Genomic DNA, 16820 nt, shown 5'->3' on the forward strand with positions numbered 1-16820 from the left:
ATGACATTCCATTTAGTAGGTCGTGGTTTTACAAGCTGACAGCTTCAATCTCTGTTTAAAAGTATCCATGGCAGCATTTTGTCTGAGGAAAACAAGGAGCAGTCCTTGTACAGGTGCTTTCTTTGGAAGACCATTATTTATGCAAGGTTTCTAGCTCTATACTCCACAATCTTCTATACTTCACAGTTTATATTAAAGGGTATTTACAGTATATACATTTTGGTTTCACCATGTAGAACTGACAGCACTTTTTAGACATAGTCCAAACCCATTTCCCTACTTAAGCACGGTATCTCCAGAATTCCGCTTATAATATGCGATTTTGGGCTTGTTTTTTTTCTAATTCGCTTGACAAAATGGGAAGCCCTGGGCTACGTTTTTTATTGGCTTTTTTGTTTATTTGGAAATGTAACGACCGACCAGTTTTTTCACATTCATGGTTGCTATTGTACTACTATTGTTACTATTTCTATACACTTATTCAAGCTTGTATATGGCAGTGAGGTTGCATTTGTCTCCCAAAAGTTGGCAAAACTGGGTATCACAGTAGCCAATTTACATTTGCAAAAGCATGTAAAAGTTTGTTCAGACCTTGGATTTTACTTTTCTGTCACTTGCATAATTTAGTTTAGACTAGCCTGTCTATAATTTCCATCCATCCTGTGTGGTTTTTTGTGCTTAAAATGTAAACCCGACCTGATCTGAGCCCAATATAAAATGACAGAATTAGGACCCGAATTGACCTGGTTATATCAGGCCTGGGTGAAAATTACAGACTCTACCATGGGCATTCCATAGCTTTCTTTTGATATGTTCATCACAAATGCTTACTAACATTAGCTACCATTCCTTGAAAATGGGAGACGATGGGAGATAGCAAGCATAGCACCGAAAACTCAAAATTGCTTTTATACACCTGCTTCTCTTTTTCCCATGTTTGTTTTGTATTTCAGTTTTACACATGTAAGTTACAAGGGGTAATAATAATAATAATAATAATAATAAGAAGAAGAAGAAGAATTCCTTACATTTATATGACGCTTTTTGTGAAACTCAAAACGCTTTTCACAGTCACGAAGGGAAAACTCACCTCAGACACCAATGTGTAGCACCCACTTGGGGGATGCACAGCAGCCATTTTGAGCCAGAACACTTAGTACACAAGCTGTAGTGGAGGAGGAGAGAACTATTTTTTGCCAATTATGCAAGTGAAAATTAGTGTTTTCAGAGTATAATTGGAAAACTATTGCTCTCTCCGCCTCCACTACAGCTTATGTGTGGTGAGTGTTCTGGCACAAAATGGAACAACGGATTTAGTGCGTATATATTTTGAGTATTTCTTTCAGCTCATCAGGATTTGTAATAATGTGTGAAATGTACTTAGAGAGTACTGATATTAAATTTAATTGATGATTGCCAATCTTAAATTGTGTTTTTTGTGTCTTAGACTTTCGAAGCTACTGTATAGTATCTTACAATAATTTTGCTGGAAAATTGTCTGCTTATATAGTATTATATTTGTTGTTTGTGGTGGGATGAGAATGTTGCATATTTGCCTGCATTTTGTCTTGTAATCTTGCTGGCTAACATTCTGTTTGTCCCCCCTGCTTCCAGCTCCTACCAGCGAACCCACTGGCCTGAGTGTGGATGACATCAGTGACACCACTATTTCCCTAAAGTGGAGAGCCCCAGAGCGTATGGGGTCCGCTCCCTTCGATGGCTATGGGGTTGAGTACTGCAAGGAAGGCAGTGAGTCTCCATGTTGATTAAAAATATTTAATATCTATTGAATTCATTCAATAGACACACAGTGTCCCTCTCACTATTATAATGCCATGTGTTTTTTTGAGAAGACAACAGGACTGAGTCCTACCGAACCACCAACACCATGTCCCAGGAGTTCAGCAGTGTCTAGAATGACCTTGACAGGAAGCTCCATGCAGCATTACAAACTGGCACAATTCCATGGTGCAGTTTCAGTCTGTTACAGCAGCTCAGTTGTTGCATCCCTTTAATGTAACAGCTGTTTAATTCTTTTAAAAGCTCTTAAAGAGTCCCTTTTAAAAAAAACCACCTCACTGTGCAAGAATGACTCTTCCAGTACCTGTGGTCTGCCTGCACCAGTGACATCAGTAGTGCTGACCTTCTGCAGAATGACTGTGCAACTCAGCTGGTGGGCTGAAGAGTGAAAAGATGCAGCAGTTGCAGACATGTGCACGTCTGCAGTTCTGTTGAAGCAATGCAATGGAACTACAAATGTAGCTGAATATTCCAAATTGATAGAAAATAAAAAATGTGTAAGAAGTGGCAACATGCCAAATTCTTGTCTTGTAAAATTGACTGGGCTAGCAATACCTGGGCCTTAATCAACAAAAATAAAATTCAGGTCCAAGATTACCCTACAGAATGCCATTCCCTGTGCCAGTGATCTATTGCTACTAAGTTAATATTACATAGCTAATGGACATGAGTATATATTACCTTTCACACTGAAACAAGCATCAAGACCAATAGCTGCAGCTACACACATTGATCCAAGGCAACTGAGTAGATGGCTTTGGTAAGTAAACTGCTTAAATAGATATAGAATGATTTGAGAATCAATTTACAATTTATAGGTTGATCAGTTAGCGAAAGCATCATACAAAAGTGCATTTAACATGGTAAATTAATCCCACTTGAGCTAGAGATAGGTAAAGGTTATGAAATAAGTACTTCAATGTGCATGCTTCAAGATCTGTGTAATAAAGAGAGAGAAGGGCTTTTAGAAATATTTAAAAGGGTGCAGCTTGAAAAGGCATTTGTTTCAACGGTTAGCTGAAACAGTCAGTGAGCCTGCCTTCTTGACTGATTGTTCCACGATTGCGGACCAAGAGAAGAGCTGAGGTTGTGAGGAGTAGCAGTCGAAATGGGACAGCCAACTGGCGAGAGGAGTCTACACAGAGAGGCTTGGTTGGAATGCATGCTCTAATCTGACGAGAGGAGACAGAACAGAGAGAGGTTTGGTTGGAATGCATGGTGTAATCTGAAGATAAGATATGGCAGTAACATTCACAGCTTGGGATGCCAGTGTGAGTGACTTGTGTGATTTGAACGTGGGCAGCTACCAGAAGCTAGTGAAAGGTGTGGCATGAGTGATTTTAGGGAGATTGAAGACCTGCCAGGCAGTGGCATTCTGATGGCGTAGGCAAGTTAGTCAGCCAGAAAGGCTTTGCAATAGTGCATCTGTGAAGTAACTGTCTAGCCTCCTGGGTGAGGAAGTGGAATCTCCTGATGTTGTGAGGAAACAGCTTGCATTACCTGGTGGTTGTCTCAATGTATCCCAAGAAGCTCAGCTGGGCCATCTTGAGTCACACTAAGGTTCCTAGAGCAGGTGAGAGACACTGATGAGATGTTGACAGTGATTAAAAGATCAATTAGTGGTAATATTTTGCCTGGAGGAACAAGAGCTCTATCATATACAGGCCTGGTGGACAACCAGGTTGCAATGCTAGGCAGGAGATACAAGCCTGAATTTGTGTGTCAGAGAGAGAAATTGAGAAAGAGTTGACTGTCACCAGAATAGCAAATGATATTACATGCTGTGTGCAAAGAACTGGGCCAAATTATTTTGTGTAAAGAGAGAAGAGAAAAGGACAGGTATTAAGCCCTGTGGGCTTAATCTGCTCCAGGCCACCTGGTAGGATTGATCAGCAAAGTATGGAGGTTGGATGGAGCCTGAGATACCCATCTTTACAAGGGATGAGTGAGGGATCTGGTGGAGGACGGTGTCAAATTCAGCTGATAAGTCAAGGAGAATGAGAATGGGGCTGAGTGAGTTAGCTCTTGCCAAGGTAAGAGCCTCTGTGACTGCAAGTAGAGCTGCCTCAGTGAAGCAGACAGACTGCATGCTCAATCGTTCTGAATAAAAATGAGCGGAGTCATACAGGTCAGTAGTTATGCACATCTGCTAGGTTCAATGAGGGTTTCATGAGGAGAGTAGTGACACGGGCCCTCTCAAGACTGTGTTTGTTGATTGAGAGGTGGTGATAAGAGAGGAGATGAAAGGAATGGTGTCCACAGAGATGGACTGAAGGAGTGGGGTGGATTAGAGTCAAGAGAACAGGCTTGAGGATCTTTTGAGATGATTTCACATTCTCTTGGGTTGCAGCGGATGAGTGGGTCCCGGCCTTCGAAGGTTTGATAGATCGCAACTCGGTCATCATCCGCGACCTCCCGACGGGTGAGAAGATGCAGTTCCGCGTGCGGGCCTACAACCTGGCTGGCCCCAGTGAACCTGCCACTCTTGCTCAGGCTGTCACCATCCAGGAAATCATGCGTGAGTGTCCATGTACACTTGTACCATGTGGTTGCCGAGTAAGGGTCAGATAACAAAGGCATATGAATATCTCTGTGTTTTGTGCACAGTTGAACAGGAAATATCTATTAACTTGTGACATATAGTGAGTTAATTATTGACTCATGAGACAAGTAAGTTCTTGTTTGCTGTTCTCATTCATTTACTTGATAAAATGGAGATTGAGAGACTTGATTTTAATGTGGACAAGGTGCAAACTTCTGCTGTAGAGTACAATTACTCGGCTAGAGTATTTTCTGTCCACTTCCATAAAACTTTTCTTCAAGATGCAAATTGAAGAACCAGAATGTACTGTTAGGAATAGCCTCAGAACAAAAGCCTCAACATTCAGTAATCTCAATACATTCATCAAGGCATCTCATAGACATTAAATGTTCAGATTTTCTATTTATCACTCACCCAGGCATTGTGAGATACAGTATAATACATTGTCAACAGATATCATGACAAGCATTGGCAAACCTCACTGGGAAATACATCTCTGATGTTGACAACTTACAATAACTGACTAATAACACAAGACTTCAGACCAGCTTATTAAACAATGTTCCATCAGATCACTCTGGGCAAATGAAATGTAAATACATCACCCTATAGTTTACACATTTAGCATTCCTTCAGCTTGTGTTGGACAGGTTGGGGTAAACATATAATTTTGTAATGCATACACGGGGGTAAACCAGGAAATATAATAAGATTAATTTTGTGAACGTAAAATTTTTTTAATTCAATTATAGTAAAGTAATTCCTTGCTGGGGGAGGACTGGCAACATGCCCCGTTGGAAGGTAAAATTAGATCTTGTGGCTTCTGTCATCAGCCTTCATTGCAAATACCTTTCTCTCAATGGGGAGAGCAAAGGAGGACAATATCTGAACCAAAAGTCAAGGACTAGGGTAGCTTACAGTGGCGGCGGTGTCAGTTCATCATCTGGCAGCCCACCTGTCACAGAGTGGCATCTATGGAACCTATTCCATTCGGCTCCATAAAACGTCAGAGGCACAGACAGCTGGCACAGAAGGTGAGGGCCATTCAGTTCATTAGGGTAAACTGTCTCCCACACGCTAACATGGAGGACCTGCCCAGCCAATGGCTGAGTGGCATGCAGGAGCTTTCCTCTGGTGCATGGGGCAGGTACTGCCATTCACAGCCAATATGTTTACACAAGCTCCACCAGTCTTAATACTCATCAAAGCACATAATCAAGCGAAAGGTTTTTTTGATGTGGCATATTGGAATATATTTTTTCTAATAATATAATTGACTTTGACATTCTAATGCATACTGTGTGGGGCTTTCTCTTTAAATAAGCATATATTGGCCAATACAGAGGTTGCTGGCTGGTATTGAAAGCAGTTAAATAGGCAGGAAAACAAATATACATATGACATGAGACAAGAACATGAGATATGATGCCTGTGAGTGAGAACATTCCAAATTGACTAGACGATTTCTGTAGTTCATATTTGTTAATTCTTAAATGTATTATTTTGCACATGGTACAAAATTATAAGAGGGACTAATTATTAAAACTGTGACTTTTATACATTTGATTACTTTGGGTTTGCATAATGTAGCTTTCACCGTAACAAGGTCCTGGATATTTCTATTTTCAGCCCTCTCAGTATAGATTAGTTTGAAGTGGTATATCGAGGGCTTCAAAATACAATCAAGCCCATATATTTTTTTTCTGTTGACAAGTTGATATAATTTTAAGAGCCCATATGGCAGCCATAGAAAAGCTCTCCACTTTCCTTTACCAGTCTAAACAAATTGAACAATCGTGAGTTTGCATAAATCAAGCTCTGAAAGGCATGTGTCTTTACAGAGAGCTTTATGTGTTGAACAACTTCAGATCACTTATGGTGTTCCACTGTTTTTTTTTTCAGAGCGCCCCAAAATCTGGATGCCTCGAAATCTGCGTCAGACTTTGGTGAAGAAGGTCGGAGAAACAATAAATATAGTGATCCCCTTCCAGGTAGGCACAGCCTTGAATCAGGCATTATGTAGTTATGTCATCATTACCCAGACTATGTGATGTCAGATGGGAACACTTCATTGATGAAAGTGGGGAAACAAAGACACATTTCATGCAATGCATCATTGGAAAGGGTCTCATGATCCACCTCTGTAAGAATCTGTCTGTGTAATGTAATTCCAAGCCACTGAAACTGATGCCTTGACAAACATTTTGGTTGGAGTTCAGTGTGAATACAGGTTATCATAATTTTGCATTCATGCACAAACATTTTACATATTTCTTTGTTGGAGAGATCCAGGTTCTATTCATGTTTCAAAATCTGTCAATTCCCACTTCCCTCTTTGATTATTGTTTCAGCTCAGTTGCCAACTATTAAAGGGTTTCAGTACCTTTTATTTTAAACTGCTGCATATAAGCATAGAAAATTCTGAAGAGGAAACAAGTAAAAGTAACCACAACTTTTCTTTCACACACTCAAATCAGATTTCGGTCTGAATGGCTCCTCTTGTGATACAATTTACCCCTAGACTTTCTTTCCATCTGAATAAAGTTGAAACTGCCATTTTAACATGTTGCAAAATGACATGCCTGCCATGCAAACAGTTGTATTGGTTAATCGGCCCCATTGGCTTGCCTCATTTGGACATTGTCAATATGATCTCAGGACCCAGGTCAGTACAGTAAACTTCCTGTTTGTCCCCTTGCTCAGGGAAAACCTCGGCCTAAGGTTACCTGGACTAAAGATGGGGAGCCTCTGGACCCTAAGAAGGTCAGCATCCGGAACAGCGACACAGACTCCATCCTGTTTATTCGCACGTCCGACCACAAAGACACAGGGGGGTATGAAGTGAATGTGCAGATTGAAAATGTGGAGGACAAGGCCAATGTCACCATTCAGATCGTGGGTGAGACAATTTTATTTATTTTCCTTCATTGGCTTTTATTTTCATTCAGGATAATGGTCACGTATCTGCCAGGTTTTACAGTATACCTTTTAATGTTGATGTCAATGTAAAACAAAAGGTATTTTTTTGTGCAAATTTCTAATCGCTCATAGGAGAGGGTGCCTTGGGATTTCTAAATTGAATAAATACACATAGTCAACGCTGGAAAAAGCATTTTGTTCTGGTATCTAATGACATAGCCCAAGACATGCTAGCCCATTTTTTCATACCAATGTTTTCTGTTTTAACCTGCTCCTAGATTCATAATTCATAATTAGGGCCACCAGTTTATCACCGCTATGTGACCTGCAGGAATTTGAACTTGTATTTCTTGTTATCCGCCAGGTGTCCTCAAAGGCACTTCGAAGACACAAAGTTTCTAATTGAGACAAACAATTAGTTAGTCTAATATGGGGAGAATCAGGAAGGAAAGTGAACATGGGCATGGGCTGGTGGCCTTCATTGTTACTCGAATAGAACTTGAATAGTACAGCAATTGATCAGTTAAAGCCGATGATTACACAGTTAATTGAGGTCACCTGGTTTCTTGGGTCTGAATCAGTCGCTGATCTTAAAGAAAAATAAATTTTAAAAAAAAAACAGCAGAATCTGTGGCTCTCCAGGACCAGGATTGAGTATTACTGCATTAAAAAGAAAAATTCATCCATATGTAGCAGGGGTGTCCAATCTTATCCCAAAACGGCTGGTGAAGCTGCAGGTTTTACATTTTAGCCCAGCACTAATGGACATATGTACTAAGCATGCCTGAAATTACTGTTATTGCCGCAAAACCCTGCATCGCTGCATGTTTACAATTCAGCAGGGTATTTACTAAGACTGCTTATGCAAATGAGCACAGCCGCAGTGAGTTCATTTAAATGCACTGCCAGTATTTAAGATGTGTCTTGCGCATGGCAGGAAAGCAACATTGTTGAACTGCTCCATCTCTGGTGAAGTCAGGTTTTGGACAGATGTCAGGATCCATGGATGCAATGGATAGGCACTGTCACCTTTTAATGTTAACACCTTCTATTGTCTCATTAGTAAAGAAAATCAGAACAGTTTTAATATTTTAATTGTTTAATTCCAATTCCATACCCAATAGCCAACCATCTCCAGAGTCACTGTCTCTCTACTTCTCTAACATGCAACAGTTCCTTAAGATTTCAAAAGATTCTCTCCTTTTGCAAACATAGGGAAGAGTCACCATACATGTAACACTTGATACATGTTACACAGTCAACAACTTAATGTATAATGTGGCTACCATAGCCATTTCAGGTTTGTATGCGCAATTCAGTCCTCTACCACCTCCCAAAGGATCGGGCAATGTGATAACCTTTCCGAGAAATATTTCCAAAGAACAGGTTTTCAGCAAGCTAAGTAAAAAACTGTTCCGGAAATCATTTTCAGATATAAGCCTTTTTATCTGCAATAAATCAAATCATGCATCATTTAAAAAGTTATTTGTTCTTGAAAAGTTAGTTAAGCTGGATGCTAAGTAACAAATAAAACATGACCTTGTCTATATAAATGTAACAGCTGTTACAGTTATGTTATGGCTATAACAAACAACATGATTTTTTGTTGTTATAGTTTACAGAATGCCATCTGAAGAGAAAATGAGAGGGTTGTTACCCAGGGAGGTCATTGAAAAAGCTTCAGATTTGGAGATTAGGGATGCTAGATGGTGCTGAAAACCATCTACATGTAGTGTCCTTTTGTGGAGACTTTAGGTATTTTAAATAGTGTTTAATATTTATTAAATAAATTAATTTAACTCTTCAACATGTTTGACAAGTTAGTTCACTTTTTAATGTTTTCAGCTAAGTTGCTTGCTGTGTTAACATAGCCTTTTTCTAGATTCTCTAAGTGATTCATGGAAAAGAAAGTCAGTCACAGACATTTATAATAAACACACACCGAATCTTACAAAAAGGCTACCTGTACAACATTTTAAACTGCAGCATGTCTATGGTAGTAAGTAATTGAACTGAATTTAATGTGTGTCGCTGGTAAACATCGCTGTCAATCATCATCTGTGCTTAATTATTGGCATTTACTTTATCCACTTAGATTTTTGAGGTGATGCAAATGGGATCATTGTTTAACAAGGGGCTTGACAAATAGGCTATCGTGACCTGTAGCTGGAACTGAAGGAGAATTGAAGTACAATACGAGAAAGCAAGCCGAGACAACCAGTAGGGCTGTCCATAATACCTTAATAGGCCACACAAAATCATTCAATTGGCAAATTGTATTCCAACAATCAAATCTTTTTTTACAACTGTATAGAAGCAAGCTATTGAATATGAACCATGAACAACAAATGAATCTTTTATTTCCTTTGGAAGAGTATCATGATGTACTAAAAAAGATACTAAAATAACATGGTATAAACTTCATTTTCTCTGCACTTCTCAGACGTGCCAGGCCCACCTCAGAACCTAAAAATTCAGGATGTGTGGGGCTTCAACGTTGCTCTGGAGTGGAAACCACCAAAAAACAATGGGAACTGTGATATCACTGGCTACACCATCCAGAAAGCTGACAAAAAGACCATGGTAAGTATGGATGCTTGATCTCAACTAATTTTCAAGGCTGGCGGTGGTCATTTGACCACAGACCTTTTCCCTCAAAAAATATATATTATATATTAGAATTAATTTTGATTACTCACAATTATCTTTATACCCGGGATGTAATTTTTTTTCTCATTTAACAACAAAGTAATGACTAATATAGATGCACCAGTACCCCTTTCCTTGCCTGATTTCAGTGGTTAGTACTGTCTGAGAGAATGGTACAATACTGCTCATCAATGGTGATGTTTTTAAAAGAAATAGGCAGAGTTTTGCATAATGTTTTATGAAAATCCACTATCAATACTTTATACAACATCTGTACAAGAAGTGTCTTTTACTAGCATGACACACTGGTGCATGAATATTAAGCTAATGAACATTTCAATAACAAAATCTAGTCACAAAGAATAAAGTGGGTAGGAGACAGTTGTGTTTGGGTTTTTTGGATGTGGAAATATATTTCTGTTCGGCCAGGCCGATCAAGCTAGCTAGCTATCCGAGCCTGTTTAGTTAGCTTGTTAGTTAGCTAGGCTATCTAGCCAGCCGGCTGGCTTGCTGACCATGCTGTCTATAGCTAGCTAGCTGACTGAGTATAACAATACCACAACGATAACTTTTAGTAAAGCCAAATTTTATTGCAGGCATTGCAGAGTGTTTTCTTTCATAGCAGTGCAATATTCATTCCATTCCTTCAATGAAAGACAATATAGCACTTACCCATCGGTGGATCCAGATATGGATCACAGAATTCATACGAACCCCCTCCCAAAAGATTGATTCATTCATAGTAGGTTTGCAGTGAGTTCAGTACAGACTGATAGAAAATGCTGGCATAAGTGAAAGTGCAGCATTATGAGCATTATGTGCACTAAGCAGCAAACAGAGAAATCTGCATTAAATCATTACTAGCAAAGTATACTGTACTATGTATTCGCAAGAAGTCTCACTATGGTTGCATTGCTTCTCGCACAATGAAGCACTCTTCAGTATTTTAGTGTAGCTCAGTGGTCTGAATTCAGTCTCGTAACATATTTACCATTTTCCAAATTAAGTAAATTAAGTGCAGGCCTATTACTTTTTGACATAGCAGACCAGTTAACAAGAGAACTATCTCCATTTGAACAGAACACCAACATAACAATGTCCATTTCACAGCACGCTTTCCTCCATTAATTCTCACAAGGGAACATGTTAATAATTCCCTGGCTCGCACCTGAGATGTTGGAACGTCACGTTACTGCAAGGCATCCACACTGAAGCAAAGCAGCAAAGCCCTAAAACGTGCATCTATAATTGAATGGACTATGTACACTATGCTATGGGATGCACCATGTGTTAGCCAGGGATATCTTTATCTCCCTCGTGACTGCATGGGCTCTCGGCCCGTCCTGTTGAACAATGCGCTTTGTAGAGGGAGTGGATGCCATTCCAGCTGGGCCTTTGTGGCATGGCTCCAAGACCTTCAACAGGCGAGCAGCCTGCGATCTCAGCTCCCGGCCTTGGGCTGATTTACGAGCCTTCAGCACACCGAGCACTCTCATTCCACTTTAAAGCAGCAAGGTTAACGGCTAATAATCTCTGCCCATTTTATGAGAACGGCATGGAGCGTTTTGATTTGGTTGCAGTGCAACACGCTACTAGCTCTAATTCCCATTTCCGTCCAAAGAATGCCAAATAGCTATGCGCCTATCACAATTAAAATTACAATGAGCCGATTAGAGACTTCAGATACCCTGCAGATAAATATAGTTCCTGTTGCTGCTGCTATGATTAGCTGTTGTATGGCATTCTGGGAATTATCACTCTGCATTAAGACCAGGTATTGTGAGAATTTATATTCTCTAAAATGGTTTTTAAGATTTCAAGTCCTATGGAGTCCACTGATGTTCATGCTTGAATGTTGAATTTTGGTCTTAATGTTTTAGTATTGAAATTACAAGGATGTTCATGAGATCTGAGGTGTGGGTGCCAAATCCACTATGAGGATTTTAGATGTACATTGTTAAAACACTACTTTCATGTGCTGTAAATGAAAGACCACTGAAATGATATAATTCAACAGCCTTACTGTCATATTGCAATTATTTATTAAAATGACTGTAACTCACTAAGCACAGGTATATTTGTATTGGTTGTGCGGCTGATTTGAAATGTCTATCCATAGGAGTGGTTCAATGTGTATGAGCATTACCGACGCACTAACTGCGTGGTGTCTGACCTCATTATGGGCAATGACTACGTCTTCCGTGTCTACGCCGCCAACATGGTGGGCCTGAGTCCGGAGCCCTGCTTCTCCAAGGATAGCGCCTACATCCAGAAGACAGGTATATTCCCTTCAGGGGCATGGCCAAGTTAGACCTAGGTCAGATAGCTCATTTAAAATACTTTAACTCTCTATACACTGGTTAAAATACTGCAGATTACAAACTCATTTAAATGAATCATCTGTTCACATATATCCATAAATATTCAGTATTTAATTTCTGAATGTTTTGGTTAGTAACATGTTTCCTTAAAAATGTCATGAATGCACATGAATTTAAAGTCTAGTATATCAGAATTCCATCAATCCAAACAACAGTAAATCGATCCAATTCATCAGCCCATTTCCTGTTAAATATAAATAATCTGTCCTAGGATCTATTCTGCATATGTGGTTTTTCTCTGGTGTTTATGAAAGAAATACATGTCCACTCTTGTTGAGTGTAAGTGCTGTTTGTGTCTCAGGAATAGTTTACAAGCCACCGGTCTACAAAGAGCACAACTTCTCAGAGGCCCCAAAATTCACTCACCCATTGGTGAACCGTTCAGTGATAGCAGGGTACAACGCCACCTTGAGCTGCTCAGTGAGGGGAATTCCAAAGGTAAATGCAATCTCTTTGCTTCTGCACCAGGCCATAATAAGTAGCGCATGGGTGCTATTTGCAAACTGTGTACTATATATGTTCTGTATTGTAGGCACTGCGCAGTGGAACAATAGTCCTGAATGACATGTCTAAATTAATTTTGCAATAGTTTTGCAAGCATTGTAATTCAGTTTGCATTAAATGTAAGCAGATGAGCATTAGTTTACAGAGGGGTCATAATTAAGGGAAATAGCTATTTGCACGCAAATGGAATGCAATACATGTAATAATACATGTAAGGTGCTCCTATATTATGAAATTAAAAAGTATGACGTCATAAATGATTCACAAATTTGAGGATTTCCCCTTTACGAAAATCTCAGCCCAAAGTGATCTGGTACAAGAACAAAGTGGACATTTCCAATGAAGCCAAGTATAGGATGTTCAGCAAGCAGGGGGTCCTGACTCTGGAAATTCGGAAGCCCTGCCCCTTTGACGGAGGCGTGTACACGTGCAAAGCCATCAACGACTCTGGGGAAGACATCGTAGAGTGTAAACTAGAAGTCCGATGTAAGTGTGTCTCGCTACCTGGTGCCAGGACAAGGAGCCTGGGGTAATTTCTCTGGGATAACTGATAGGAATGTCCTACCTTGGCTAATGCCAGTCCTGGTGGATAGGGATAGTAGGCAGATTGCAGCAGCAGATGAGTATATCCTGAGCTATTGTATGGATGACTATGTTTCCCTAATGATATTTTTAATACTCAAAGCCAACTCTGAACACAACTGTAGTTATGAAGTGATTTGTCTATTAAATTATCTTCCCTCCCCCCCTCCTCCCCCTGCATGCAATGCTGCATACTGCACCATGTACTGTTACTATGCAAAACGGTATCATGTGCATGCGTGCCATATGCTGCATATTTGAAGCAGTTTAAGTCCTGTGTGTATATTAATATTCCACAGGGTTTCTGTTCTACGGTTAAAAGGGTGACTGGATCATGCCATAGATATTCTATTTTCAAGCCAGATGGTCTAATTCTAAAAGGTTCTATTTGACAGCAGAAGCTTTTGGTGCTGTCAGCTGTATCGTCATTAACGTACTCTATAAGCCAGAAAATTAGAACACTTTTACAAAGCAGAGACAGAACATTTATTGTTAATAATAACGGGGATGTCCATCTGGCCAATATATAGACAGTCTGTGCTGATTCGTCAATGGTCCGTAACTCCTAATGTGGTTGTGTCTGTGTAACACTGCTGTCTGTTCCACGTGCCGCCGTTTTTTACTCTTCTTTCCCAGCTCCTCTGTAATCAGACCTTAAGTGTGAATAACCAAAAGGTAAGCTCCCCCATTCACCTTCATTAACCTTACAGGCATACCTTTATTCCACCCCTTATTTTATAAATTACTTAATAAAAACATTCCCTCTTCCTTTTACGCAAAGCGTAATACAGTATTATTTTATTGGGTGCCCCTAGCTTTGAAATGGCTAAAATCAGCATTGGGTACAATATATAACTTCCTGTGTGAGCTTACGAGTTTTATACCTGTGAAATTATGTATTCTTACAGAATGCATTTTCTGTAACCCTTTGTAGATGGACATTCATGTGCTACCGGTAACATTTTCATTACTTATCCAATACTGATGCACTACAGTAATTCCCACCACTGTTTAACATCCCATATCACCAACATTCAGTAGGAGAGCACATCCCAGCCAAGGCAGGGACAGAGACAATGTTGAGCTTCAGGAATCACATGCTATTGCTTCACTCCTCCATCATGCCTGCAGTCATATGTTTTATGGCTGATTTATAGTCCAGTGACAGGGTGTCGCTGCAACCGAAGATGTTCAATGGCTGTTGCAGGTCGCAGCAACATTTGGTTGCAGTCCCGGCAACTGTCACCCTGGGGTCGCTGCGACGGATGCTGAGGATGTCACTGTTGTTGGACTATAAACTAGCCTTTATGCTGTAACTTGTGAACTTTGAGGTTACTTCTTGCACTACACCAAAACATAAGTATATTTTAAAAATTTCCCTTCTAACAAATGGACAGTCATTTGTATAATATACTTGGGTCTCCATGGCTTTATTTTAAGCATCGTTGAAAGAAACAGTTCAATATACTATCTTACCAGAAACAGTAATGAGGTTGGTGACCATGCAAACAAGGAATTTCATGGCCAATCCAACTGGCTACTTCACTTACAAGGACAATTAATTAGTTAAAGGTAAAAGGAATGGAATCTGATGGAATTGCTAACAAGAATTTACAGACTCAAAAGACGGACAACACAAGAGTACCCAAAAACAGCAAGACCCAAACATTTAATGTTTATTGATTTGTGAAAGTAATGTAATTAAATAATGTGATTTCATTATTTATCTCTGTTCTAGCATGCACTGATGGTTTCTTAGTGAATAAAATGACACAACAGGACTTTGTATTGTAGCTCAAGTCACCAAAGAAGATATGAAGAAATGAGCGAGGATGCAGTTTCCTAGGCAACAGTGGCTGCCAAAGTCACTGGGGAATCCCGGGCAAGCTCACGCAGGACGACCGTGATCTTTCAGAAGAGTATTTTATCGGAATTCATTCATGTTCATTCATTCACACTACGCCGTATTGCAGTTTGTGTTCTTGTGTGTCATAGGACCCCCAGTAGTGAGATGGCATGATCTCGTTGAGAGAATTAGTTCTTTGAGTAATGTAGCACATGAAGCTAAAATGGTGACATAACTTGCAGTTGTTCAACCACTGATCCATCTTTCTGAGAAAGTGGAGCAACCACAGCATTTCATTTTATGTTAATGTTTCTGAGCACCTTCGGATATATGTATTCCTGCTTAATTTATGAAATAAACCTGGCGCTCATTGACTGCAAGTGTACTGGTTTTTTTTTAATTTGCTGAACTGTAATCAAACAGGCTGTTTGGTTTTTCTATGATCAGATGCACCGAAAACACTAGAACACATCCTTTTGTGCTTGCACTGTATTTTCCTTGCTTTCAGCTAGAAAGGTCTGCCTTACTCAGCTGCAGTAAGTGTGATGTCAAAAGGGCCAAACCAGCGCAAGAACCAGTCAGGAATAATCACTGGCCTGAAATTGTCAGTCTGGGATGGGTGCGGGGTGAAACAAGAGGCCTGGCTGCATGGAACACATCGGAATGTGAAGCCGTCTCGTGGCTTTGGCACGTCCCATTTTTCCACTGCAGCACGGAAATAAGTTAAAATTATTCCACACCGAGCATCCCTGGCTGCAGAGATTCCAGATGAGACTAACTAGGAAGCACCATGCTCTCACATTCTCATACAGCTGGAATTCTTGGGCAGGAGTGACCAACCTCAACATATCATGGCAAAATGTCATGTCTATTTCCTGAAACAGCCAATTCTCTGCATAACAATAAGCAGTATTTTTTACTTTCCATAATTGTAACCAGATTTGTTCATAATTTGGTATATACAACCAAAATATAATATTTTATGTTTTTTTTCTGACCATATAAAATGTTCTCTGCTCAGGCCATTCTGTTGGGACTTCAGAATCATACGTTTTTAAAAACAGAAACTCCCATTTATGAAATTTTGTACAGATTGAGTTTTACTGTAGGATACATTCAAACATACAACTGTAGCATGACATGATTGGAACTAACGCCCCCCCATGTTACCACAGGAAAATAAATCCTTTGAATTTGCCCACTTGTAGATTTTGAAAGGGCATTGACATTACACACAGGTGGTTTTGGTGGCATCAGTCAGAATACTTCTCTCCTCTGTAGCTAAGATTTTTCATTTGAGCACCTGATCCTTGAGAGAAATATATTTTCAGGAATGCTGTTCCATCATTGACCTGAAGATTAACAAGACAACGTAACAGTTGCAATGCATATGGTATTATTCATCCCAACATCAGCATAAGACACATGTGCTGCTGGGAATAAACATTGCACATGCTCTATTAAATAACACTTCCAGTTTATTCCTTCAACATATGATTACAAACTAAAGAAGTCAATGATTAATGAATACAAGTTACGTTGCATAAGTTAACTACCATATACAAGAAATATCAACTGCATTTATACAATGTTCCAT

General features: G+C 39.7%; 1 protein-coding gene across 1 annotated transcript in view; it reads left to right on the forward strand.

Moving 5' to 3' along the window:
• The window catches only part of mybpc3 (myosin binding protein C3), a 69178-nt gene extending 53580 nt beyond the window's left edge, over nt 1-15598 (forward strand). The window contains exons 24-32 of the mRNA XM_064335732.1: nt 1615-1749; nt 4151-4318; nt 6245-6333; nt 7046-7241; nt 9705-9844; nt 12030-12189; nt 12593-12729; nt 13095-13281; nt 15172-15598. Coding sequence (XP_064191802.1) covers nt 1615-1749; nt 4151-4318; nt 6245-6333; nt 7046-7241; nt 9705-9844; nt 12030-12189; nt 12593-12729; nt 13095-13281; nt 15172-15203 — 1244 coding nt within the window. The 3' untranslated portion in view covers nt 15204-15598. The remainder of the gene's footprint in view (nt 1-1614; nt 1750-4150; nt 4319-6244; nt 6334-7045; nt 7242-9704; nt 9845-12029; nt 12190-12592; nt 12730-13094; nt 13282-15171) is intronic.
• Nucleotides 15599-16820: the final 1222 nt, after the last annotated feature.

Source organism: Anguilla rostrata, chromosome 5 (assembly GCF_018555375.3).
Source record: "Anguilla rostrata isolate EN2019 chromosome 5, ASM1855537v3, whole genome shotgun sequence".
NCBI classification, from domain to species: domain Eukaryota; kingdom Metazoa; phylum Chordata; class Actinopteri; order Anguilliformes; family Anguillidae; genus Anguilla; species Anguilla rostrata.